The sequence below is a fragment of the Taeniopygia guttata genome, chromosome 2 (genome assembly GCF_048771995.1).
Source record: "Taeniopygia guttata chromosome 2, bTaeGut7.mat, whole genome shotgun sequence".
Taxonomy (NCBI): Eukaryota; Metazoa; Chordata; class Aves; order Passeriformes; family Estrildidae; genus Taeniopygia; species Taeniopygia guttata.
The window spans coordinates 17,052,606-17,079,307 of NC_133026.1; the positions used below are offsets into that span (position 1 = coordinate 17,052,606).

Here is a 26,702-nt window from a genome sequence, read left to right on the forward strand (position 1 = left end):
CAGGCTTACACTCCTTTAGCTATTTCTTCCTTCTTTATTTGTGACTTCAGTGTACACTTTACTACCAAAGCATCCTCATTGTGATCTTCTGTAGATAAAGAACATGTAACTTCATCGTTCCTCAAGGTAGTGAACCAAAAACGGCTCACACTGTTAACTCTGCAGATCTAAACAGGCCAAAATGCTTTGAAGTATTTCCCATTTTTTTAAAATCTCCTACGGAACAGACATGAAACAGCAGGAGTGTTTCACACTGCATTCCCCTTAAGCTCTCTGGCAGGTATGTTTTGCCATTCTTGTTCCATGTTGTATGATGTAAAAAGTGGCCTCTCCTTCCACATCTCTTTGCTCAAAGGTGTGGCATCAGTCTTTTATAAATCACTTAATTACAGCTTTTTTAGCAGTTTTGGTGGCAGCAGATCCTAATGGTCCCAGGTTTTCCTTTAGCACCTTAAGCTTCACTTCAAGAAGAAGCCACTATTCCTGTCAGGATGCAGACAGCAAAGTAGCTATTTCCCTCTCAACGTGGTGGAGTGATAACTCAATTCCTCTGTAATTGCTGATACCCTTGACACTTTGTTTATTTCAGGTTGTATTGGTGTAATGATATATATCCAGACAGAATATTTCAGACAGGTCAGCTGATATGCATACAAAATGCTAAGAAAAATCTCAATCATGCAATTCCTTCATACTACAAAATGACAAAAGACAACAGGGAAAGACCAATATTAAACCAAGGCAATTCTGGTACTCCAAATGGTAAACACCACAACGCACCATGTATGTAACTACATGCAACAACATATAGTGGAATCTCCACTAAGACTATAAAAGGAGATCACAGAGCTTCTCCCAAGCTAAATTACTTATCACTAATAGAAAGCATAGAGACATTTAATTGAAAATGTTACTAACAGACCATAAGGACACAAATTATGGGTTTGATGACTTTACAAGAGATGTTTCAGAACCTTTTTGAAACACTGTCAATATTCAAAATTCCTTATGGATTATAAACTGACCCCAAAATAAACTTTTAAATTAAAAGAGCACAGAGACTATACATCTTAACAGTGAGCTGTTGCGGGAAAAGCATGCTTGAGAACTTCTGCTCAGTGATAAGGGCTCTAAGTCTAGAACTAAAAATTAGGTTGTGACCTATAAGATGGAAATAAAGAAATAGGAAACAAAGCTGAAATGATGAGTCAAAAGTATTAGAATTTTCAGCAGTATTTTATGTTGGAGGGTGTTATGTTATGAGGAAGCATGAATTGCTTTTCATAAATCCATGCTACCTCCTCCCAGTCACCTTCTTGTCTGTCATAGTTTAGAAATTATTTCCAGGATCATTGGCTCCATCACCTTCTATGATGGAGATCATATTTAGTAGTTCTGACCAGACTGTAGTTCTCTGAAACCTTCTTCTTGCTTCTCTTGAAGATTGGAATGAAAGTAATTTTCTTCATTGCTTCAGGAATCTCCTCTAATCTCCAAGATGTTTCAAAGATTATTGGCAGTGATCTTGTAATGACATCAGCCAGTTCCCTCAGCACTCTTGGGCGCATCCCAACATGCCCCATGGGCTTGTGTCCACCCAATTCTTTTAAATGCTCTCTAACCTGATCCCCCTTTACTGAAGGCACATTTGCCTTGCTCCAGACTTCCCCACTTGTCTCAGGGATCTGGGATTGCAAGATAAGACAAAGTGGCAAATAAGAGATTCAGTGCCTCCACCTTTTCCATGTCCTTTGTTCACATTCTCCATCTTTCCGTATTATTTTGATGTACATAGTGTTTTACTGTCGAAAACAAGTATTTCCCAAACCCTCAGGAAAACACACACTGTAGATGCAAATTTTTAACTGAAACAGACATAAGCAAAGAATAACCAAAAGGCCCAGAAAGATCAAAAGCTTAGTGTCCAGGAAGACTATATCTATAAACTGCCTAGGAGGTGAAAAATACATGGCATTTACAAAACCAAGAGACATGGAGTAAAAGTAGATTAAAAAGTTAATCTGTACTATCAAATACAGGGTGTAATAAATATAAATATAAATATAAATATAAATATAAATATAAATATAAATATAAATATAAATATAAATATAAATATAAATATAAATATAAATATAAATATAAATATAAATATAAATATAAATATAAATATAAATGGATGTTAATGACATGAAAGTCCATTGGCTTTTATGGTAAACACACCAGGAGGTTTCAAGACAAAAAATATTTTTAAGCATACAAAGAAAAAAATCTAAAAACTAAATCTGATGCAGAATCACTAAAAGGTACATACTGATAATAAAATGATAAACAGTACCCTAAATAAAAGGCAGAACTTTCACTACATTTGTGAGATACATAATCTCTTTTTAAACAAAAGGGTTTAATACAACTTCTTTCTTTAATAAATCAAAGATCTTTCATTTACAGGCTGGGCCTCCAGTAGAGCAGGTGACCACAGACTCCCCTCCACATGCTCCTGCCAGTTCAGTGCATCACACCACCAATGATTCTAATCAAATCTCATGCTTCAGGGCTTCAGCTGGTTTCCTGAAAGGGATGCACAGGAACATTTGTTGTCCTGTTGCACAATTGGCCAGATGTACTTGGATAGGAGAACTATTCTTCTCTAGAGCCTCAGGGACTTGTACAGCTACACACAATCTGGTACAGTATGATGGTGAGGAAATTCCTCCTTCTCAGATGCTGCCTTTCTTATACCTTTGATTTCAAACTGACTGCTCCTTTGACCCCCAAAGAGATTTTTTTTTCCCCTGTGTATGACTAGCAAAACTCTAAAGATTTTTCTCATTGTTCTATGACATGCTTTTCCTGTTATGATAATCCTGGCAACACCTATGTTGTTGAAACAGCAACATAGGTGTTGCTGCAAAAATACCTCAGGATTGGAATACTCCAGTATAAATAAGTCACTGTTTCCATATTCAGGTAAAAAATGAATGGTGTTTAGTATACATAGATGAGACAGAGAGTTTCTAATAACCTCAAGAGATGACTGTTTTGTGACCTATGACAAAACCAAGTGGAAGTCTTTGCTGGCCAGAAAGGGCTATTATCTCACTTCATGTGTCTCTGGCATCTGACACCAGCTTTCAGCATCAAGTTTCTTTAATGCTTAAGCCACCAGTGACATCCTTATGTGAATTAATAGAAGAAAATATTTTAAAGACCAAGTGAACAGCTTATCCTGGATATAGCATTTAGCCACATGATTTCTGTTTTTTATTACTGGACAGCACAAAGGTTTTCATTCAAACATGGCCCCCCCAAAAAATTTTCAGGACTAAGCCTTTAACAAAGAATTAAACATTCAACAATGAAAAAGCTCCACAGCTCAAGTCAATGTAATCCATCTTACCCCTGCTAACCCTGGGTTGAAAAATTTGGAACTATTACTTTGATTGGGTTCAAAGCAGTTTGACAAGCTGCTCATGAAGAAAGCTTTCTTTAAAGTCTTCTACTTTTATTGGCTTCTGCTATGTCTCCTGCTGCATTTTAGCAGCAACATGTGAATGTCATGCTATATGGTATGCAGAAATGACAACACAATAACAGCCTGGTTTTGATCTGAACCAGTGAAGCAGACTGCTTTATTATGGAGGCATGCTAGAATGACTAAGACAAATACAATTCTTGCTATGACTCACTGCTTAAAGTAAGCTAAGGGCAGAAAGGAAATTATTTTATTTTTGAATATTTTCAAATTAAATTATTTTAATTAATTGTTTCATTTTTGCAGAATGATTCAGACAGCATTTATAGCTAATGCAGGAGAAGCACAAAAGGACACACTAGGATATTCTGACTACTCCAGAATAAGTCATCTACAAAAGTTTGGAACACTACTCAAGGTCATGCTGAGCTCCTCTTCAGCGTCAGCTGGACATGCAAAGCTGAGAATGATGATATATATTAAAAGGGACAGAAACTGAAATGCCCCAACATTCAAACTTGGGTCACTCACAACTGACTTCTCAACCTATTCTCTGAGCACAAGGTGGCTCTAGACTCCCTCCGTTGCAGCCTGACCTGTGCCACGTGCAATCTGAGTCCTTGGGAGCCTTCTTGGCCTCTACAATGCCACATGGCCCAGACACTTGCCAGGCTGAGCTGTGGTCAGCCAACAAACTGCCTCTAACAAGGCAATTCGTGGTCATTTAGGTCATGCTAGGAATGGCTATAGCACTGTGTCACAGCAAGACAACACGAGAGCCGGTGAAGTGTCATGGTGAAAGGATGACACTCAGGGCCACGGTTCCCTGCCCAACCTCTGCCCAGAGATTTCACATCTTGTGGGGCTTTTTTCCCCACAAGACCAGCAGAAACTCCCACATACATCAGATAATCAGACCTGAATAGTTAAAGAGATGGAATTATCAAGATGCAGTTATACCATGGACTCATCATTCCATGGAGACTGTTCCTGTTGTTTTGGACATGCTGTACAGTGTAACTGATTTTACTTCTCTTACTTTGTCATTATAGCAGCTGCTGGCTCAGATTCAACCTCGCTTCAAAAATTCAACTTGTTTAGCACATTCACAGAATTTTATATGTTTTGGCCTGTATTTCCATATCAGAATAGGCATAAATATCATGGAACAATATTTAACATAAACACTTGTGCATTCTAACTCATGTTGATCAATTGCTATTGATCATTAGTAGTGGTAAGGCACTACTAACAATCTGTAATTTGTAAGGAAGAGTAGTATACCACTGCTGAGACACAATACAGAATGTTGGCAGAATAACTCCTTCTAGGGGAAAACACCACAATAATTTTTTTTAATAACTCAATTGAAGTATGAAATTAATATTTGCATTTAGTATTGCCTACATGAAATTATGAATATATTTTAAAGTAAACATAGAATGAATTTAAAAACAGTGTCTTACCATTGACTAGTTTCACCAAATTGCAATTTTGAATAATAATAATAATAATAATAATAATAAGGCTATCTAGGAATGCCAGTATTAAGATTTCTTTTTTTTTTTCTTAACTTTGAAAGACTTCAAATAGTTTTAAAGGAAGAGTGATCATTCTCTCCATAGCAGAATAATAACCCAACTACATTCCAAACACAAAAGCTGACCTCTGTCTGCCTGCAGCTTCCTAAATACATAGAAGCAATAGTTCAAGTATTAAGCAAAGCAAGATCAGTATGTCTAAATAGAGCAATACATATTCCCTTCCCCAATTCATTTCCCCCCAATGAGCTGTACTCAAGGTAAATATCTAGCTGACCCTGGCTACTGTCCACGACAAAACTGCTAGTTATATGCAAAGTGGGATATCTGAAACTGCATTTGGAATGCCAAGACAATATTCACACACTTCTACCTCCAACACAAAAGCAGAAAAATGGAAACTAAGTGTGTTTAAAGTATGAAAATCACCCTACCTTCACTATATATTCGATTCATACTACAATACATGTTTTAATTATACAACCTATTTATCCACAGTGCTAAAGGAACACTTGAAGACATTATTCTATTAACTGCAGCAATACAGTATTTTTCCACCATCTGCCAGCTGCAGCGAGATTGCATTACCTTTTTTCCATGTTTTCCACTGGAACCTGCTTTACATATTAAAAAACATAGATATTTCCAAAGTATTGCTTATCCAGAGCCTCTAGTGATGGAGAGTTTTAGGTACTATTAGCAAAACACCTAAGAAGAAATTGAAAATGGACAGTGCCAACCCTTTTCAAGATCCACTTCCCTCCAGTTCATTACTGAGCAAACGATGAGGAATCATGGGATCTCTTGTGGCTAGAAGTAGGCTTGAACTCTAAAGATTTATTGAGTCTGCCCACATTTTATTTTCCTTACGGGTACTTGAATATTTCTAATATCCATCTAGATGTCTGACTTTTTTTTCCCAATGACCTTTCTTAGAAATAACAGCAAAAGCCTACTTACATCTGGTATGAAAGTATGTTTGATGCATAGACAGGCATGGCCTTCAGAAAGAAACAGTGCTGCTGGAAAAATATGTATGTCTTAAGTGGGGGAGTATAATTTGTATCTTTTTTCTGGACATTTCCCAGGCTGTTCATCCTGGGATATTTCTAGTCTGGGAGAGCAGGTTTCAGTAGCCCTGAAGTATGAGCTACCTGTGCTCTTGGTAAAGATTATCAGCCTAAAGGTCAACCCTCAAAAATATAGCTAAAGAGAAATTTTCTATCAGTGTTAGTCTCCTCTTTTTAGCTAAAAGAATCACTTTGCCACGTGACTGTAGGTGTTTCACATAGCTTTTAGTGGAAAAATGGTTCTTTCCTCCATGGCTTCTGAGACATCAGCAACTTGTCTAGTTTGCTGATAGGGATTTGTGTCCTCTAGGATCCTCTGATAAAAAATATATATATATATATATAAGAAAGAAAAGCTCTTGCTTTTGAGATCCCAGAAGCACTGAAATGGCAGGGGATTTCAGAAATCATTTCAAATCTTTCAAATTGAAATATCACTCAGACTTTTTCAGACCAAAGTTAAAGTAATAACAAAACAATAATAATAATATAGCTAAACTTGTCCCATTTTGAAACTGCACATCTGTGCATGATAGAACTGTGCCTTAGAGTGACATTAATACATGAAAGGTCCTGTGCAGCATCCTGATTTCAAGAAAAGAAACTGAATTGAGAGGGACTATTCAAAGAACAAGTATTTGTCCACAGAAGCAGATGTTACACCTGTAGTATCCCATGAAATTGGTTGCACATTATATGATGCAGATGAGGTGTGCTATGTGTTCAAGTAACTCCAGGCCAGTTTTTTAACTGATGAAAAAAGATCAGACGCTGATGAATATTTAGGTAGCAAAGGTTGCAGATAAATTTGTCACATGGTTTTCAAAAAGGAGCTGGCATAAAATTAATTTATTTAAATTTCATCACATTAATTTCCTGCACCTTTAGAGGCTAAAAATTTCATTTGAAATCTGTCTTTTAAACATCAATCCACTGTGTGAAACCAAAGTTCTGAAACAGATGTAAAAGACTTTCTCCACAGAACAGTAATAAGAAACTGTAAATATAATTAGATTTATCAAAAAATAATTTAATCCACACCGTACTTGCCTCCAGTTTTTTTTACACAACAGATTACATAGCAGTCACTCTTTAAAGTGCTACCAGAAATGTAATGTAAATGTATATTTTTATATCAAATCTCTATCTTACACTGAAAACATAGCAGCTCTACTGGAATATAATGCAATTATATGATTTGGTAGAGGGTATCCCTTGCTTGAAGCCTAATTGCTGCAATTCTCAGGCAGAACATCCTACCTCGAAGCTTTTCTATCAGAACAGCTTAGGAGCTAACTCCCACAAAAGTTCAGTTAGTGAAACTGCCTTCAGTCAGCCTTCTTCTCTTACAAAAAAAAATATGGACTATTTAAAAGTTTATTGACTTTAAAGAAGTATTTAGAAGCTTAACAACCTTATAGATTGAATCTGTGATCAGTGGACATTCTCACAGTAGAACCCCTTGGCTGTTACTCATTTTCTGTAAAAAATAAAAATCATTTTGTTTCTCTCTGCTGATCTAAATTATTATACTGGATGGATGCAAGGCCAGAGGATCCATCCCTGGTAACAGTATTTTGCTCCTGGATAAGCAACTAAGCTCCAGAAGCATTGTTGTAGGATGTTACAGAATCATAGAATGGCCTGGCTTGCAAAGGACCTTAAAGATAATCTAGTTGAAACTCATCTGCCATGGCAGGGACATTGCTCATTAGACCAGATTTCTCAGAGGCCCATCCAACCTGGCCCTGAACACCTCCAGGGATGTGGCATCCACAACTTCTCTGGGCAAACCGCTCTTGTGCCTCACCACCCTCACTGCAAAGATTTTTTTTTTTTATATTTAATCTAAAGTTACTCTTTTTCGGTTTGAAGCCATTCCCCATTGCCCTGTCCCTACATGTTCTTGTAAATAGTTTCTCTCCAACTTTCTTCTAGGCTTCCTTTAGGTATTTGACTTGATGTCATCATTAATCCATATTGGGATTGGGTGTTTCTTAGATACAATAATGTTACTGGGGTGATTAAACAATATTACAGCAGAATTTTAAGGGAAAGCAAAATTTTTACTCTTCAAAGCAATCTGAGTGAGGCATGGCTGTGGGGCTGTGGTATTTTTCCAAAGCCTATCTCTTTAACTGTGAGTACCTCTAGAAAGGCAAGCTGTTCAGAGACTTAGCCTGGATTTTGGAGGAGCTTTTCTTTACATTTTCTGTGTCACCTCCAGCAACTCAGTCTCTCAAAGTTTCAGATACCCAGCTGTTAACTGGAAATCAAAATTAATTTACTTTTCCATAAGGGTGTTGTGATGGTTATCCATTACAAACTGTGCAGTGTTCAAAAACTATGGTCCCAGCATACATAAATATCTATGATACAATGACTACAAAGCAATGTGTATAAATTGTGTCACAAAATGAAGTTTGTATAGCTGTGCAAGAAAGGACTCACCATGGCAGAACACTACACAACAAGTTCAAAGAGTACAAAAGCAATAAAGGAATAAATAAGCAATTTTCAAACATGACTTAATTCACTAGAAGGTAACTGTTTTTTCCACTTATGACTCTTAAAATGTTCCTAAATGTACATTAAAAAAAGGAAAAAAAAAGCTAAATGATTGCACAACACACAGAGACCAAGAATAGGTCTTTTTCTAGTTTTGTATTCCATAAGGCACTTCACAAGCCCATGTTTCAGATACAGGGTTTATGTTTAGAAGGAAACCACCATAAATAGTATCGGGGAGGACAGTAAAAGCTTCTTCAGGAACATTTCACCAGCATCCAGCATGCAGGAGGATGGTGCCAATAAAGTTATCTTGGGAAAGGCTCACTTCCTTGGTCATGTGTGTTTGGTGGTTGAAGGAGTCCTTGATTCCCTGCCTCTGTTCCCCTCTCCACACAGAAAAGCTGTGTGCATGCTAGGAAGGGTGATGTGATTAGCTGGGTTGGGATTTCTTGTGTTTGTTTGCCCCATGTAATAATTGGTTCAGCCTAAACACAAAATTTTGCTTCCTCTGAGTATTTACTGGGTGAAAAAGACACTATATCTCCATGCCTATATTACTCTGTAGCCTGTCAATTTTAAAGACTTGTATAATAAAGGATGGTTGAGTTTAAGTCCCATATCCAATAAATGTTTATGTACAACAGTGTGTAGCAATGCCAACATGAGAGATTTTCATCAACTCACATTCCTGGCTAAAAAAAATATCTTGGAATCTGATTAATGTGGGATTAAATCCCCTTAAGTAGAAGACACAAATCCTACAAATCCTAACTGAATACCTTGAGCAGCAGAATGGTGAGTAGTACATCTTCCATGATGATTTTGTGAAGGCTATAAATTTATTCCATCTGAAACTACTCATTATTGACTTCAGACTGTTTTTCTTCCTGGGGAGGTGGGGGAAAGCCAGGGCAAATATCAATCTACTCCAAAGTTAAAGTGCCATTTGTATATTCCTTTGAGAGGACAGACTGCAGCTATTACAGGCCCCTTTTGAACCCACATAAATGTGTGTGCACATATAAATTTTTTCTTGTGCATGTTTTAACCTGTATTTTGGCATCACAATTTTCCCACAGAATTGAAGATTATTTTTCAATTACAGCCTTATCAGGACATTGCAGGAACTGGGGAATAAAAAATTCAGGTCCTCCTTCCTACAGCTTGTAAGTTTTGATATCTGCAAAAGTGATTCAATTTTCAGAAGCATTGATCCTCTAATTGCCTCTAGCACCTTAAAATTTTTTCTACAACAAATTAAAAGCCTGTGTGCAAAAATACTGGTTCCTTTGCCTCACAATAAACTTCCAGGCTATCAGAAAATACTAGTAAGTATATTGCAGATGATTTAGGAAATACAACGATTTTTCAACGGAAGATTTTATTTGAGGAATATAAAAGAAATACATGACATTTCAAAATAATTACTAACCCTAACAGTTTGGGAATTAGTGTGTGAAGTCATGAAAATCCTATAAATACAACCTACTGGCTGGAAGATACTATACTAAAGAGAGTTAAAATCCCAAGATTAGTTTAAACAATTGTTGTATATCAATTGAATCACAATCATTAACAAAACAGGAGGGCAAAGGAAAACCAAAGATCTTCCATCTGCTTAATTAAATACATTTACAGTTGTCTGCCATGCTGCAAAATAGTGACCAATACACTTTTAACCTAAGAAGGCAGTGTTCTACCTGAACATAATATTTTATAACAACAATCACTGCAAATTTTTATACTCCTTATATGAAACAAGAGTCAAACCCAACCTTTTAGGCAAATGACTGTGGTATTGCTGATAAATAACAGGTTGCATCCATTTATTCATGTCTCTATTCTTCCCTTTCGGTGGTGACACCAAAGATGGGAGCATTCAGGAATCCTTTTATGCCTATTAGGCTTCAACTGACCCTTTTAATGTCAATTCTTAGATTTAGATTTGCCAAAATCTGTCTTCCCAGACTTTAGAAAGTGGTGAGGATTACCTATATAATATTTCCCCCTCTGCTGCCTTCAAATATCTCTTGCTTTGTTTTAAATCAAATAAAGGAAATATATGAGTGCTCCTGTTCTTCAAAATATCTATTAAGTTTTAAATGCACTCATTTAAAATATGAAGCTTTTTACTATCAGCTCCTAATTTCCCTGAACCAGTGTATGGAGGAACAGAATACCAACCTTATTTTGAATCCTTTTTTCTCACTTGCCATTTCACTTACTCTGTGCCTCAAAGCATTTGGCACTTACCACCACCATATTATAATTCCTGTTTTTTAGCCATTCTATTGAAATAGCATTACCAAAATTACTAAAATATCTATCAAGTTAAAAAAAGCAGCATTGGTTATCCAAGTGATTTTTAACAAAAAATTAACACAGTTAATATTTTCTGGTTTATTGACTCTATTCTCCATACTTCAGGTGCAAAACATCGTATATATAAGTAAAAATAACATACCAAAATCCACAAGCTTAACCCCTCCTTCGGTGGTCAAAAGGATATTATTTCCCTTAATATCACGGTGGATAGTTTTGTTTTCATGCAAGTGCTGAAGTCCCTGGAAGGCGAGATGTAAACATGAATTTTTAACAACAGCTCTGTCCTCCATACCACATTTGCAGAAACAACAAGGTAGTGGAAAAGTATGAAAAATACTTGAATTTTTTTTAAATCCAAAACCACAAGGATGTCATTCTTACTGCAAAACCACTTGCCACATGACAAGGAAAAATATTCTTTCATTGCCCCACTTTATGACAAATTGAAATTTTAAGATGAAAGCAGAAAAATATCGCTATAAATCTACCTATAATACCTTTAGAGCACAAACTCAAAGAAAACTACTAAGACCTAAATTTCACCGGAGCAAGTAAAATTTCAGTTATGAGAAAATTATAAATCAAGACAGTTGGCCCTAATGAGCAGAACCAAATTCTTGTAGCAGGGTTTGAATTTGCTAGATATGTGGATTATTTTACTATAAAAATATTTTGGATCCAGACATAGGAGGCTGAACAGTATTTTGATGGTATTTCTGCTATTTCTTAAAAGAAAAGCAATTTTGATGCTGAACTGTGTTTACTAAGAAAATTGACCAATGGTCAGAAATCAATTTTCGTTCTCTTAACGGTGAAATGAACAGATTAACTGCTGTTTACCTTGCTTGCTTAAAAAGAACCATCCTAATTAAACATTGCCTTGATTTCATTAAACACTGCTATCATACAAGATAGCAAGCTGTGTTAGTAGGGACATGATCTTCATTCACGTCAAGAGAAGTATGAGCTGAATATTGACTGCCTTTTCATTGAAAGCCTATCTTACCATCAGAGCTTCACGTAAAATGTAAGCAATTATAAGTTCATTCATCCTTTCACCTCTCTTCAGAAATCCTTTCACAAGATCAGTCACAGATCCACCATTGCACAGCTACAAAACATAAGGGGAAATAAAAAGGAATTAAGGAGTGTTGGAGTAGCCACTTGGTTTTCATTTTCAGTATTTTTATCTGTAGCCAAACAAGATTCTACTAAACTGACAAGCCACAAATTTGTCCTTAAGTCTACTATTTATGCAAACAACATACCCAGCAATTTTTGTCAATTATTTTTCACTACTTTCTGCATTTAATTCTTCTTGTCCAAACACAAGTATAGTAGTGTATCTCTCTGTTTTCCTATATCCATGATTGCTTTTCGCTGAAACAGAAGTAGATTACAGTGTGATAAATTAGCTGTGAAGGCATGTTTTCTGAGGCATACTAATTGCTTCTTATATTCATGTGGAACTCACCACCAATGCAGATTATTACAACATCAATTCTCAGGTACAAAAGCTATGTACAGAAAAAAATGGATTTAAGGCATCAGAAGACAGGCAGCAGAGAAATTTCCCCAATATGAAACCTACCCAATGTGAAAGCTGACCTTTTTGCCAAGCAGCAGAGGGAGATGTGATACACAAGGCATGGACATTGTGGAATATGATTAAAGCACTGTGGAAAGAAAAGTCTCCCACTGGAACAAGGTGTGCTGTGGGTGTAGGATTAATTATACTCTTTGTTGCAACAACCCTGTCAGTCCCTTGTTCCAGCTGTAGAGCCACAGTCTGCTCTGGACAATCCTCTCCCACTCTCTAGAGAGAGCCCAGCCACGCTCCTGCAAGCCCCAGACTCCTGCAAACCCCTTCATGTGGGAAGAAGAGACCGAGCCTTGCTCTCTAGAAAGGATAGTGAGCACACATTACCAGCATACTAATTTAGACTGCAGTATTTCATATGTTCATTTTTATAATTTACAGTTTTTCTGCCAGAAGAAGCAACAGTGTAACTTTATGAGTACCTACTACTGAAGGAATTACACTCTGCAAAGATTAAATAGGCACTTAAGCCCTTAAACTATCCATAATTCACCTGACAATTCTCATTGATTGAAGAGCTATTTGTCGCTGTAAGGAGTAGCTTCTTCCAATAAGACAGTAAAATAAGCTTTAATTCTTACAAAGTATTATCATCCACTAGCTTTTCACATGAAACTAGATTTCCATGTAAGATATTTTAACAATGCAGCACTAAACAGTAATTCCTTTGCACTACATTTGAAGTATATTCAAATCAAGAGCATAATTTATCAGTAAAACCTTTCAACTGCAGAATTCTAGGCATCAGATTCTTTTGTATATGCATATTTTTCATCTGTTTTTCTATACCCCTACATTTTTTTCTGTGCTGCAGTTAATAAAAGACTTGCACCTTACATTATAAAGCATTTTTTATCTCTTTGTACACAAACACAACAATAATTCTCTGACTACCTTTGAAACCCCTAGGCTCCACTGAATTTTCACCACAGGAATGCCTACAGAAATGCCATTCAATACATAACTCTTGTTGCAAGATGTGTCCCCCATCAGGGCGTCAATGGCTCTGGTCTGCCAGGGGCTGAGCCCTATGGCAACAGTCTTGGAAGTCACTTAACCTCACCCTTTCCTAAGTGGGACAATATGCATGCTTAGAGAGGGAAGGACTCATACACTTAAATGATGGGATTAAATGCTTTGCTGGATAAGGACCAGATTCCCAAGCAGGATTTCATTTATTGTCACTAGCCATGTTGGTCTGCCTTCTACACTGACTTTTCCAAGTTAGTTATTTTTTCATAATGACATTTTCTTTTCAGGGTTTCTATAATTTTAATTTTGCCACATCACCAATATATTTAATCAAATCAAAAGGATTATGATAATTCTGGTTAATTTAAAGCTCTTGAATTCAGAGCACTGAAACTGTCTGGCAAGTAACAAACTAATTGTAAAATACATTACACGTATGATATTCTTCAAACCATTTTTCTTCATTATCCCATATTATATTTTGCCTCTTACAGATGGATCTTTTTTCTTTACACAGCTGTATACCGGTTCAATGTAAAGAAAACCAATGCAGAAATTAATATATTCTTTTTGTAGGCAGAAGAAGGGAGAAACTAAACCTCAAAAATCACCCTCTTTAATGTTTAGGCAGTAAAGCCAATACTGAACTTATTTGCCTGGGTGAGCAATACTAATTTTCACTTTCTTTAACATGTTGCTCTAATTTTTCTACTACTCTCATAACATATAAATCCTTATTATGAGATAAATATCTGCATTGTAAGATAAAACTTACGTAAAGTATCAGGTAATGTAAGATAATAAAACTATGATTATTTTAGACCAAACGAAAACTGAACCTTGGTATGTAAAAGGTCAGCTAAACAGGTCTTGAAATAAAGATCCCAGAAGTCAGCCCTACCACCTGGAAACCCTCCACAAACTCCCAAGGCAGGGTGATGGTTTAGACAGAGCACAGTTGAGGATGTTATAGACACAGGTTCTTGCACACACTCAGGACAACTTTCCTTTTGTTAATTTTGTGCCAAAGAGCTATACTTTCACTTACATCAGACAATAAATATTTTTCTGAGACCACCAGCATAGAAGGAAGAGGGAAAAAAGGCTGGGTATTAGAATGCAAGCAGCTATAAGGAGGAAAAGGGATTATTGGAATACCACCACAATTAGAAAAGGAGATTATAGCAGACACTGCAAGTGTGTGCCCTACACTGTGTGGGAGGGAGGGGGAATGATGACGACAGTGATGACACAGGTTAATATTAACTTTGTTCTATTTTTATCATCATGGGTAAAATCTTGTATCTGCCCTAATTTCCTATCTCTACTGTGCATTTTTTGGAGGTGAAGCTACCACATATCCCTAAAACCTGCGCATAACTAAAGCTGAAATGGTGATTCTCCTAACTCAGGTTATCAAGCTGCATGTGTACTCAATCCAGAGATATCATACACACCTCAAAAAGTCCCTCTCCTATCAAGTCTGGCTCTTCTCTTCTATCTCAAAACAAGAAGCTACAGAAAGTTTCAATACTCCTGCCTGATACAATGCTGGACTGTGCTTGCCTGGGAATTTGAGTAGAAAGGAAATAAATTGTCCTTGGGGATGCTGATCAAGATCTTGTCCGTAGGAAGGTATAGGAGTAAAAAACCCTAAATCATTAAAAAAAAAAAATCACATAACCATGATTTATAAAATCCTTTAATAAGAGATTATGGGATAAACATTATTTAGCAGTACTGCTAGACAGAAAGTTTCCTGGGGTGTTGTTAAATATTGCAGCTTATAATTATGATATCTGCTGCTTCTTAGTAGCATGCTGTCACAGTAAAAACACTGTGCAGCCTCTTAGTAAAACTGCTCAGTTTAAGTTAAGCCAACTGAAATGTTTGGATGACAAGAAATCATGAAGGCAACGGAGAGAAATTTTTAGAAAGATCTTTCCAGTTTTCAGTGAAGAATCTAGAGAAGGGTGGTGCTGGTAGCTATTACTTTATTGCAAACATTGTGAACTTACATGATCAGTCTGTGTAATTTGCTCTATAGCATTTAGTAAAATCTTCTCAGAACAACTAGATGACAGGCACTATATGCAGAGAACAACAAATGCACAGAGAACTTGGGACAGACATACAGCAGGAGCTACTGTGTCTGTCTGAGCTCTGCCCCAAGGCTGCTCCCCAAAGGTCAAAGCAACTCACCAAATAAAATGACCTTTCACCTGTCATGAGACATGACCTCTTCTGGGAGGAGAGGACCATAACTCTATTTTTCTATCCCACAGTAGAAACCCCCACACATTCATACACATTCTCTTGCATACACAGAAACATTTCTTGTGGTTTGTATCAGATGGAAGCCCCCATTTAGCTTTGAATATACTCAGCTTGAAGGGACAGACTCTTGGAATGTCCAGTCTGTGAGACATAGGAAAAGAAGATATTCATGATTGTCCCACAGGGAAGTAACTTAGAAATGTCAGAACTTTGCACACGGGCAATTTTCATCAAATTAATATTGGTGACTTATTCTATTGTCCCCTTGTGATTTAGAGGTATTTTCCTTACCAGCAGTTTTTTCACTGCCTGCATTGATAGAATGCAAATATTATGTGCAAAAACAAGAAACTAAAAGGAGGGAAAATTGAAGCCTTGAGGCTACCTAAAACGGAGTGGAGAAGAAAAAGAGAGACTCTTCCTACTGTCACACAGCAAAGGATGAGAGGCAAAAACTCCCCACTGCAAGACAGGAGATTCCTACTGGATATAAATGAAAAATTTTCCCACTCAAGTTAAGTTAAGTTAAGTTAAGGGAGAGATTACACAGTGAGTCTGTGTTATGTCCATCAAACTTGAACTGAAAGACAAATCTGTAACATTTTAGCTAATCATCTTTGAGCAACGGGTTGGACATATAACTTCCAAAGATCACCTTCATGCTGTACTTTTACATGATCCAGAATATATGAATTTTACAATATTCAATTCCTAGTCTGGATTTTCAGACAGCAGAAAGAGTGGGGCAGAACAAAGAAAATCTTGCATAGCTAAACCAGTGGAAAGAAAAATTAAATAGAAAGCTTTATTAATATAAAAATATGCCTTAAAGAGTTGTAATTCTGATGACCATGCATGTACCAAAAGAGGTGCTTAGGAATCTTCTACAGTGGTAGAAAAGGGCTCCTCCCTTATGATTTTCTGGCACTCAAAAAGGCAAAGACTCATATTGGGATGACATGCAGTTCCCCACCCACCCATCTGCCACAGCCATGTGCTACTGTAATTGAGCTATTAGTATGCTAAGCTATTTTCATCAAAAAAATTTAGAATAAAGTATGATCCTAAACCCATGACATGTCACTTAAAATTGCCATCACATTACAGTCATGCAGATGTTCTTTTTAGGTCTTAGTCACTCTTCACCTGACCCAGTTACACATTTCTCCTCTTCAGCTCTTCTTGATTCTGATGCCCATTGAAGATTCAGTATCAGCTATCCTTTTAAGAAAACCATCAGTTGCACATTTGCTAGGTCCATTAGAGCCTTTAATCATCCAACTGCTCCTGACTTATGCATCTGTACTAAGCTGTCAGGTACTATTTGCTTGCATCCTGCAGTTGTCAAGGTGCTTTCATTGCACTTCAGTAGCTTGGATGCAAACAATGGGACAACTACAATTACTTCCTTCCCTATCTTTACAGGCTGGTCAGACATAAATGGTGCACATAACATATGCACAATTTATGTCACAAATGAATTACAGTTCTGGAAAAAAAGTCCAACCTTGCTTTAATGTTATCACACATAGGAATGTAAAAGCATCACAGGCACTAATCTTTATTTTTTTTCCCTGTTCTTAGAACAGATCGCTAATCTGACCCGCTCTCCTAAGCAGCACTGCCAGTCTTGTAGCTGACTGCACTTTTCTTTCAAGACTGATTGCTTTAAGAACAGAAGATTTTTAGTTGTTGCTGGTTTGTAATCATAAAATTGCAGAAGCAGAGGAGTTAAAGGGATCTCAAGAAATCACTTAGTCTACTGCATATGCACTGTGTAGAGACCTGTACTTTCAGATATGTCTAACTTGCTACTAAAAATCTCTCATTGAGGAAGATTCCAGACTTTCTAAGTGGCTTGTTTCTATGTTTCTCTAGCCTGATAGAGCATTTCTCCTATTATCCAACCTGAATCCTTTTTGCTTACAACAAGACTGCATTTCTTTTGCCCTTCCTTTCAGCAATATCTGATAATATAATATCATTATTTTCTATTTCCATCTCTGTCTGACTGTCATGATAGGCCATTTTAAAATACTTTTTAGACTGCACAATGTTAATTATTGTAACCTTTTGAAAATCTCCACATTTTCTCAACTTGGACTGCCACTGATGTTTGTCTCACATTTTGCCCAAACTGCATACAGAATTCCTTGGAAGTCTTGTCTTAGCTGAGAAAAGCTGAACAGAACATAATCATCTCCACTTTGCAGAGAATCCCTTTATGCAGAACCCCAGCCTGGTTAGGTATGTCCCATTTCTTCTTCCTATAGATAGCAGTATTTTGCATGAGTCTGTCTTCTGTGATTCAAAAAATTTTCTCTGCTATTCACAACTGTGAATCTGATGTTATTCCCCAAATGTGCCTGTAATTAAACTAGGTATCTACTCCAACTTTTTATGTGGATTTTTTTCCATCACTCAAGTTATTACTGAACAGAAACAGACCAAAAGCAGATGACCACTTGAGATTCTCCCAGCCTAAAAGTTAACTAAATCCAGTTTTGTGAAAAAGAGGTAATTTGTTTTATTGTTTTTGTGAAATTTCTGTATTTCCACATTTTCCTCACAAGCATGTCACATGGGACCAAATAAAATCCTTACAAAAGAAACAGTGTCCTGTTAAAAGATTATATTGTACTACTATAATTTGGTCCAGTCCAAGTTGACCACTTATAATGTTACTGGGTTCTGCATGTTCTATGCTGGTTTCTATTAATTTGTTCTGGAACTGTTGTGGGTATCAAAGTTAAGAAGGCTGCTCTGTATTTCCCTAGGACATTATTTTTCCTCACTTTGTAAAGTCATGTAGTATTCCTGTATCGCATTTCTCTAGTAACCTTTTCTTTACCACTGTCCACATAAGACCCCCTGAACTTGTCTTTAAATGTTTTACTGAGCATTTTTGTTTCTCCTATTTGAAGGCACTCAGAAATTGTATTCTTACTAGTCTCTTACTGTGCTTCTATTTTTCTCTGCACCAGCTAATTTTTTGTTGTGATTTTAATGTGTTTAAAGAACTGCCAGCTACCCTGGTACTTTCCTGCATTTTTACATTATTTTTCATGAGTTCAGATACCCACCAGCTCCTGAAGCCAGTTAAAGCATACTATCCCTAATTATCTTTACCCTGCTGCCACCTTTGCCATCCTTTCTTTTCTTAGGTGAGTGAAAACAACTATTTTGGGGCTTTTTCCACTCAAATTTCCTTCCACCTCTTTTCTAAAGAGATCTTGTCTATTAGAACAGAACAGAATCTACCTCATACAACCATTTCCAGAGACAGTTTCTTTGCCTTCTCTCTCCAAACAAGAACTGCATGGGCATCTCACAGTTCAGCTGTGACTAGTAACTCTTACTCTCTGCCTACAGTGTGACATGTTTTCATTATTACTGCCAAAGAGCACATTCCACTGACAGCACTTAACACCTACCACCCATATCTGAAGGTTCTTGTGAAAACTTATAGGGAACTAAATCAGTTTCTTCAACGGGCCAAGTGGTTCAGTATGCAGCTCCTGTCTGTGCAGCACAGTTCTAGTTTAATCTCCAGTGGAAGAAAAACATGCACTGGAGCTCCTATTTTTCCAAATAACTGGACAAGACAGTCCTTAACCAAAAGAAACCACAGCAATGGTTTCTCTATGCTTTTAGACAAAGTTGATTGCTTTCAATTTAGTGTGAACAAAATGTATCACTGAAACAGGCATCTTTCCTGAATTATTTTGCTCCAGTGATCAAAAACCATGGGTATTTATGATTTTGTTATCTTATATCATCTAGCACCTCCAGGGCTGTGTTAGTCACAGCCTCACGGGTGTTTGTTGCTTCTGATTTCTTTCCTTTCAGTTTGGTTTTTAACTTCTCATTTTCTTTTCCATGCACATGCACTGACAAGACAGCCAACCAGAGGAAAAGTTTGCCTGTTTCATGTTATGCAATACTGACCTTCACAAACTCATATTTCTCAGTCAGATCATAGATATCTTCACATCATGGACAAAATGGAATGCTACAACTACGCAATTATTGCATAAATTTCTTCTTTTAAACTCAGTATAATTGAATGAAGCCAAGTAGGCTTTACACAAACAAGGGAAAAAAAAACCCTAACCCCCAAAAGAAGGATTTATCTGTTCTTAAACATTTGTAATATAGTGAAAAAAAAAAAAAAAAACCAAGAAGGTGACAGTGCTGTTACAAAGGTTTAATGGACAGAGCCCCGCTCAATTCACCTTCTAGCTCATCCCAATGCAAAATTTACATTACCCCATCCCATAATTTACAATCTTTATGTTATATTTACATCCCCATCAAGTTGTTAATGAAGAAATCAACCTGTCCACAACTTCTCAAAAGATCATACAGCTGAAGTGGTACCAAGTTATTATTTCAAGTAATTTTCTGTAAAGCAACTGGGAGTGAAATATATTTAAAACAGAAATTCTGAATGAGCTTCAACTATAGCTTCATGGCCTGGCAACACCATAGCACAGCTGTAATTTTTTAATAATCAATTAAATGGAAGGGTCATTTTGCAAAATAAGAGCTAACCTAATTACAAAACTGAGACACATTGGCCAGTAAATAGCCAGGACTTTCAGAGCAAATACAAGAGGCAGCTTATCAAGAAAGAAGATTTTGAAAAGCAAACTTAGTGCAATTCATAATTTTATCATACACAAGGAGCAGTGGTAAAAATAACATTTAGAGGGTAAAAACATTCCCTTGGCTAGGGAGAAAAAACAGAATACTAACTTTAGGATCCATTATGACAGAAGTATTTCTACTGACTGCTGCAAACCTTAGCTGAGGCTCTAGAAACACAAAGAAACCCCTAAGCAAATAGGGCAGTCTGTGGTAACAGCAGGCACTTCACAGCTTTTATTTCCTGCTCAGAGCTGCATTACTTTTGTTCCCTCTTCACCAGTTAAGAAACATTTCAAAGCACCTTCCTTTTCTATAGCATCATTTCCATATTATTCAGGGTTCAGAGAGTAGTTCCAAGTACTGCCATGTCCACACTCCTCACAATGCATTTTATGTGTGTGTTTCTACACAAAGACAGTAATTTAGTCTAATTCACTGTAGTTTAAATTACTGCAATAGAAATCTTCCCTATTGAGTTTGAAATCATGGCTGGGGAAGCACAGATTCAAACAATGGGGCTTGTCTAGCTTTTACAAAAGGAGAGAAGCTGAAACCCACGCATCCCTAAGGCAATTTGTGTGGGACACGAAAGGAGCTAGAGGACTCTGTAACTCACAGGACCCTACTAAGCAAGCACACTCTGAAGAACTTTCTTAAAGGTAATTTTATAAGAACAAAATGATGCTAAACTCAAAAGCCATATTTTTCTTCTTTTTTTCTTATTTTAATGAACTACTGGAATGATTAACACACAGAGACTAGATTGGACAGAATTAAAATTAGGAGTGTTTTGTAAGCCAATCGCCCCCTGTTCACTGTGTGTATGTAGGGGCAGTTCCCTGCTTCCAGGCTTTGATTTCAGCAAAGTCAGCAGCAACAAATGCTGGCGTTATTTCTGGCTCCACTGACACCTGTCTTGTTTCTGAACCTCCCAGCTCTGTTCCTTGTGATAGTACTTTTCTCCTTTAGTCAGCAGCTTTCAGCCACCTCTGTCTGACAAAGAATGACAAGGAGACCTCTCTCCCTACCATTGGAGTGCCTTCAGTCACTCCCTTTATAGAGACCCAGCATGTAAACTGAGCATAAAAGCAGCAAAATTGTTCTGTCTATCACAGTTGAATTTAAGCACTTAACCATCAGGTGTCAGAGAGCAAACCCTCAAAGAAAGAACAAACAACTCTTCGTCCAAGCATTCTTTCAATGAATGATGCTATTCCCCATTACAGATAATGATGTTATTCCCCATTCCCCAGGTAAAAGAGGTCTGGTTATCTGGGACCTAATCAAACACTACACAAATGGACCTAATCAAACACTACACAAATGTGGGTTTTAGTGTTTTGTTTTATCTTGTTTTTAAATTACCTTACATCTTCGGTAAAATTGTGTTCAAAAATAAAATGCACAGAAAGCAAAGTGATGTTAAATATTAGAATGTGAGAGGCATATTACTCATAGGCTACTGAATTAAATAGTGGTATGGTAAAACTATTTTCTGGGCTTCTGCTTTACTGCATGATGGCAAAAACTGCTAAAGGTTACTGAGAACCAGGTTTTTGCATGTGAGTATTCTCCAGCAAGACAGGCCATAACGAGTTGTTTAAAAGATGTAAACTGTGCAAACCACAATGTAATATGAAATATTCATTATGCAGAGAAATTATAAGTATTTTGTAACAGTTTGAAGTATCAAATGATAGTTGTAGCCACGCATCTTTGGTCTTGAGAAAATAGGATATGATTCAAGAATGAAAAATTGCTATAATTGGGAAGCAAAGAGGGACACATTAGAAATAGAGAAATCAAGCCCAATTCAGGCATGTAATGGATCAAAACATTCAGTATTGGTCTGAATAGTGCAATTATAACCAAAGACATTTCTGAAAAATGACCTGTGTTAAGAAATATGAAAAAGCAATTTTCAGTTGTTTAATTTTTCTGCTATATATGCCATTTGAAAATAGCTAATAATATTTAGGCAAACGACAGCTTCCTGCCCTTCACACAGCCCTTTATGAACTCTAAATGGACTTGTTATTTTCCACTATACTAATTGCCTGAAACATTACTGTTTTACAGCAAATATCACATACCAGAAACAACTGTATAACTGTTTTCTTATTATAACTCTTATTATATATTCCATTAAACACTTCCATTAAAAACTTCAATTCAAAGCTTTTTTGAACTCCATAAACTTGCCTTTATTCCTGTAGATGGAAACACATCTGCATATAGTAACTCCTATATCTAAAATAGCATACTGTAAACATGCCAAAGGAAAATCCTAAATAAATTATTAAATTGTCCATACCACAGGGTTCTCTATTTCATGCAAAAGAGAAGTAACTGATACAGGGATGTCTCTAGTTTATCTCAGGTAGGCTCATATTTTTAAAAGCCAAAGTGAGACTGTTGGATCTTGCTTCAAGGCACTCACACAAATTTCTGTGGGGCTCACTCCAGCCACTGCTCATTAGTCAGAGAGGTGTCACCAAAAGTATCATGTGACAGAATTTGGATTTTTCTACTCTTGCTAAATAGTCACAGCAACAAAAACAACACCAGTTTCCATACCTCTACCCATATTCCCCTTCTTATATGAGCAGGAATCTAAATTTCTTCACACTGAAAAATAATTAGATTTAGAACCATTTTTGCCATGTTGAAAACATTATATTCTACTATGTGGAATATTATACAAATAGAAATCAGCATATAATAGTGATGCAAAAATTCAACTTGTATGCTCATAAGGAGATTATAGAGCATGCCTGTATCATCATCAGGTTTAGTGTGTCCATTTATGGATACTAAATGGAATAGTCTGGGATACAGTCTGTAATAATCTGCAAAACAACAATCATGGTTGCTGGAAAGCATGAGGGAAATGGACTGTAAAAACTGGACAACAAAGTCTTCCTAAATAGCATCTTCTAGTGCCACCACAGTACACAGAAAGTTGAGCTACAAGGACCATTGGCCTAACTCAGCAGGACACTGCATATGTTTTTAAAATGCTCATGTACGCACTTCAGGGGAAAAAAACCCAAACAAACACGTAAAAAGAATATTTTGTCAGTCTTTTTGACATTCAGCAGAGTGAAAGGGATGTATTTCTGTAACACTTCTTGGCAATTCCCTCTACCTCTCCAGAAGTGAGAGGTTTCTACAATACACTTTGATATTACAAATTTGTATTTTTGGGTGGAAAGTAATTCCTTCCAAATTTTTTCCCCTATCAAGATAAGTTTTAACCCGCTAAATAACTTGGGTTATTTTTTTTTTTAACTGTAAAAAAAATGCATGCTTCCTCTATTTCCTATAAAAAATATATTGATGACTATAAAATACACGAGTGTATTTATGTGACCCAAATTCAACCAAATTAATCTCAAATAGGGTATGCATAACTTTGCACCTTTTGAAAATGGACTTCTTAAAAATTCTACCTGATCTCTGTAGGAATTGAACTGTAGAAATATGTTGCATTACAATTCTGGTTTACAGCAGCGAGTAAAAGCTGTGTAATACCTACCACTTACCTTGTTATGGCTTTTCAGCCTTCACTCTTTCTTGCTTAGGTTGTTCTTTGCACCAGGCAAGGTCTGTGCCATCTGTTCTCCCCACCTGTCCCAGACCTACACGCCCACCTGTAGGGGCCTGACACAATTCCTCTCTGCTCCATCTTACATCAGATGATTTCCAACTATCTCAGATATTTTCCCTTCTAACATCCAGAGCAGAAAGAAATGGGCTACAGCACACTCTGCCTCAGCTGTGTCATCATGCTGCTGTCTGCTGACACCAAACTGCTACGCTGATTCGTCCCAAGGATGGGATTTCTTTCCAACACAGACTCAGTAGGACAGTTCCTCCTGCCTGCGTCTTTGGACACACACGGCAAAGCCTAATGGACCCGGCAGGAATCCTCCTTCCTGCAACATTCTGCATTGCAATTACAACCACATCCAAGGAGGAGCAGATGTTCAGCTTATCTGAGTGCAGCCTACAGAGAGAAAGGCATTTCTGAACTGAGAGTCAAGAGTACTGTCATTCTGTACAGATGTTTTCTTGTTTCACTTTCATTCCCATTGGTAGTTTTCGTAGAAATATATTGCATGGGACAGATCTTAAAAAGCCAAATATTTTTTTCCCCTAGGAAAAAAAAACTAAACCCAAACATCTTAATATATGGATTCAAATGCTCCAGTGAATAACTTGTTTGGTAACCTGCAGTGGTGATTCTAAATGCATTACTAAATGCTGAGTTTTACCATCTATTACAACCCATTCCTAGTGAAATTTGAGAAACTTTCTCTCCAAATTCTGTTGCCTATATATCCCATCAAAGAACACAAAATGGAGATAATGAAAAGATACTCATTCTTATAAACTGCAGGACACCTTAATAGCAGCTGTGAGAAGCAAACTGCAACTGTAAAGCTGCACACAAGCTGATAAGAAGATGTCACCTGAACAGAGAAATCTGTTTCATGACCGTTTTCTTTCATGTATACTATTATTAATAGGAAAGCTTCACCAAAGTCAATACTGAAATTTATTTTCCTGCTTATGCATATCTACACATACCAGCTGAAATCCATTGCATTCAGAGATCTACATGTGCAGTGGCAGAAAGCATCCAAGACTGTTCCACACATTCCATACTTGCACATGTATAGCTTGGCTTAAAAATAGTAAATATAAAACATACTCTGCATGTAGGCCAGGCTCATGTTTTTCTCATAAAGAACATCATTCCATGTGAAATATAAAAGTTAAAATATAAACACTTGACTTTTCCTCCCAGTCTGTTTCAGTCTGGCTGTTTGGCATCCATCCTTTACAGGCCAGAAGTTTCCACAGATGGGAGTTTCCAATGCCCAGGAGACACAATGAGTGCCAGATTTTCCAAGATGCTCACTTCACAAAGACCTGATACCTTTTGATGCCAGTCTAACCTAATAATTTGTTATGATTTCCAATGCAAACCATTCTTAAAAACATCTTCCAATGGAATATACAAGAATTTGGAATAGATTTCTTTTAGAGCTAATGCATTACTGACAGCTTGTTTCTAGAATTTGATACCATTGTATCACTGAGATATTTGGTAGGAGATTTGTATTTACTTAGCTGACAAATCATAAAATACAACCATTTCTTCGATCTCAACCATATCAAACCCTGATCAAATGACAGCAAAAGTCTTGATTCCTAGGAAAAGCACAATATTCCTGTCAGAGATACTCTTTGTTTTCCTCTGGATACAAGATGAAGTTTTTACAGAACAGACTGTGAATCTACAGAAACTGTTATGATCAAGCTCTTTGCTCACAAATTTACTCAAAACTAAAGACAAACACATCTTGCTCCCAATTTAATTTGAGGAAATCCTACTGCTGTCAACTGCATTTGGGCAGTAGATGCTTTTATTGGCTTATTTATCTATTTATGCATTTACCTCCCATAGAAAAAAAAAGGAATTCAGTTGAATAATTTCTATAATTTCATTTGTAAAAAAACCACCATACTGTATTCTTTAACTGCTATGTCAAATGCTAGTGATATTTAAAGAAAAGCTACTACAAGAAGATTCCCATGACAAGCCTTTCACCAAAGAAAGATTTTAGGTAGCAAATCCTTTGAGTTTATATCCTAATTCTGAAGGCACAGGACTATCAGTGTAATTTCAAGATAAGAACACTGAACACTGAATTAAACAGACCAGTAAAAAGACTAAACAACAGCATTTATCACTTTGCATGCAACTACTCTTAAAAAAAAATTACACAAATGACTTGCATCACATTCATTTTGTTTATACTCAACAATGGAATATCAACTGGAATAAACCTCCTATTTTTCCATATTATTTACCTCAAGAACTAGCCAAAGCTGGTCTCCATTTTTGACATCTTTCTTATAGTACATTCCGTAGAATTTGACTACATTGGGATGATCAGAGAGAGCTTTCAAAATGTTGTACTCAGCTTCAATTTCTTCATCAATATCCTAGTGTCACAAACAAGAAATACATAGCAGTTAACAAATAAATAATAATAGCCAATAAAAAAAACAAAAACCACAAATTATTTTTTGTCAATTCAAATGTAGTTTGAAATGATACAAAGAAAAAAACCCAAACAGAACATGAATATACCATTTAGAGAATTACAAAGCCTGGTTCTGTTTAGTGAATACAAAACAGATTTTTTTTTTTAATTTTGTCTTTATCAGTTACAACTAATGAACATGTGGGGTATGGCAGAACAACT

General features: G+C 36.6%; 1 protein-coding gene across 1 annotated transcript in view; it reads right to left on the reverse strand.

The window, feature by feature from the left end:
- Nucleotides 1–26,702, reverse strand: part of MYO3A (myosin IIIA) — a 114,505-nt gene that overhangs the window by 72,779 nt on the left and 15,024 nt on the right. Inside the window, exons 3-5 of the mRNA XM_072925418.1 lie at nt 26,305–26,439; nt 11,929–12,033; nt 11,062–11,161 (exon numbers count right to left, since the gene is read on the reverse strand). Of these exons, the coding sequence (XP_072781519.1) occupies nt 11,062–11,161; nt 11,929–12,033; nt 26,305–26,439 (340 nt within the window). The remainder of the gene's footprint in view (nt 1–11,061; nt 11,162–11,928; nt 12,034–26,304; nt 26,440–26,702) is intronic.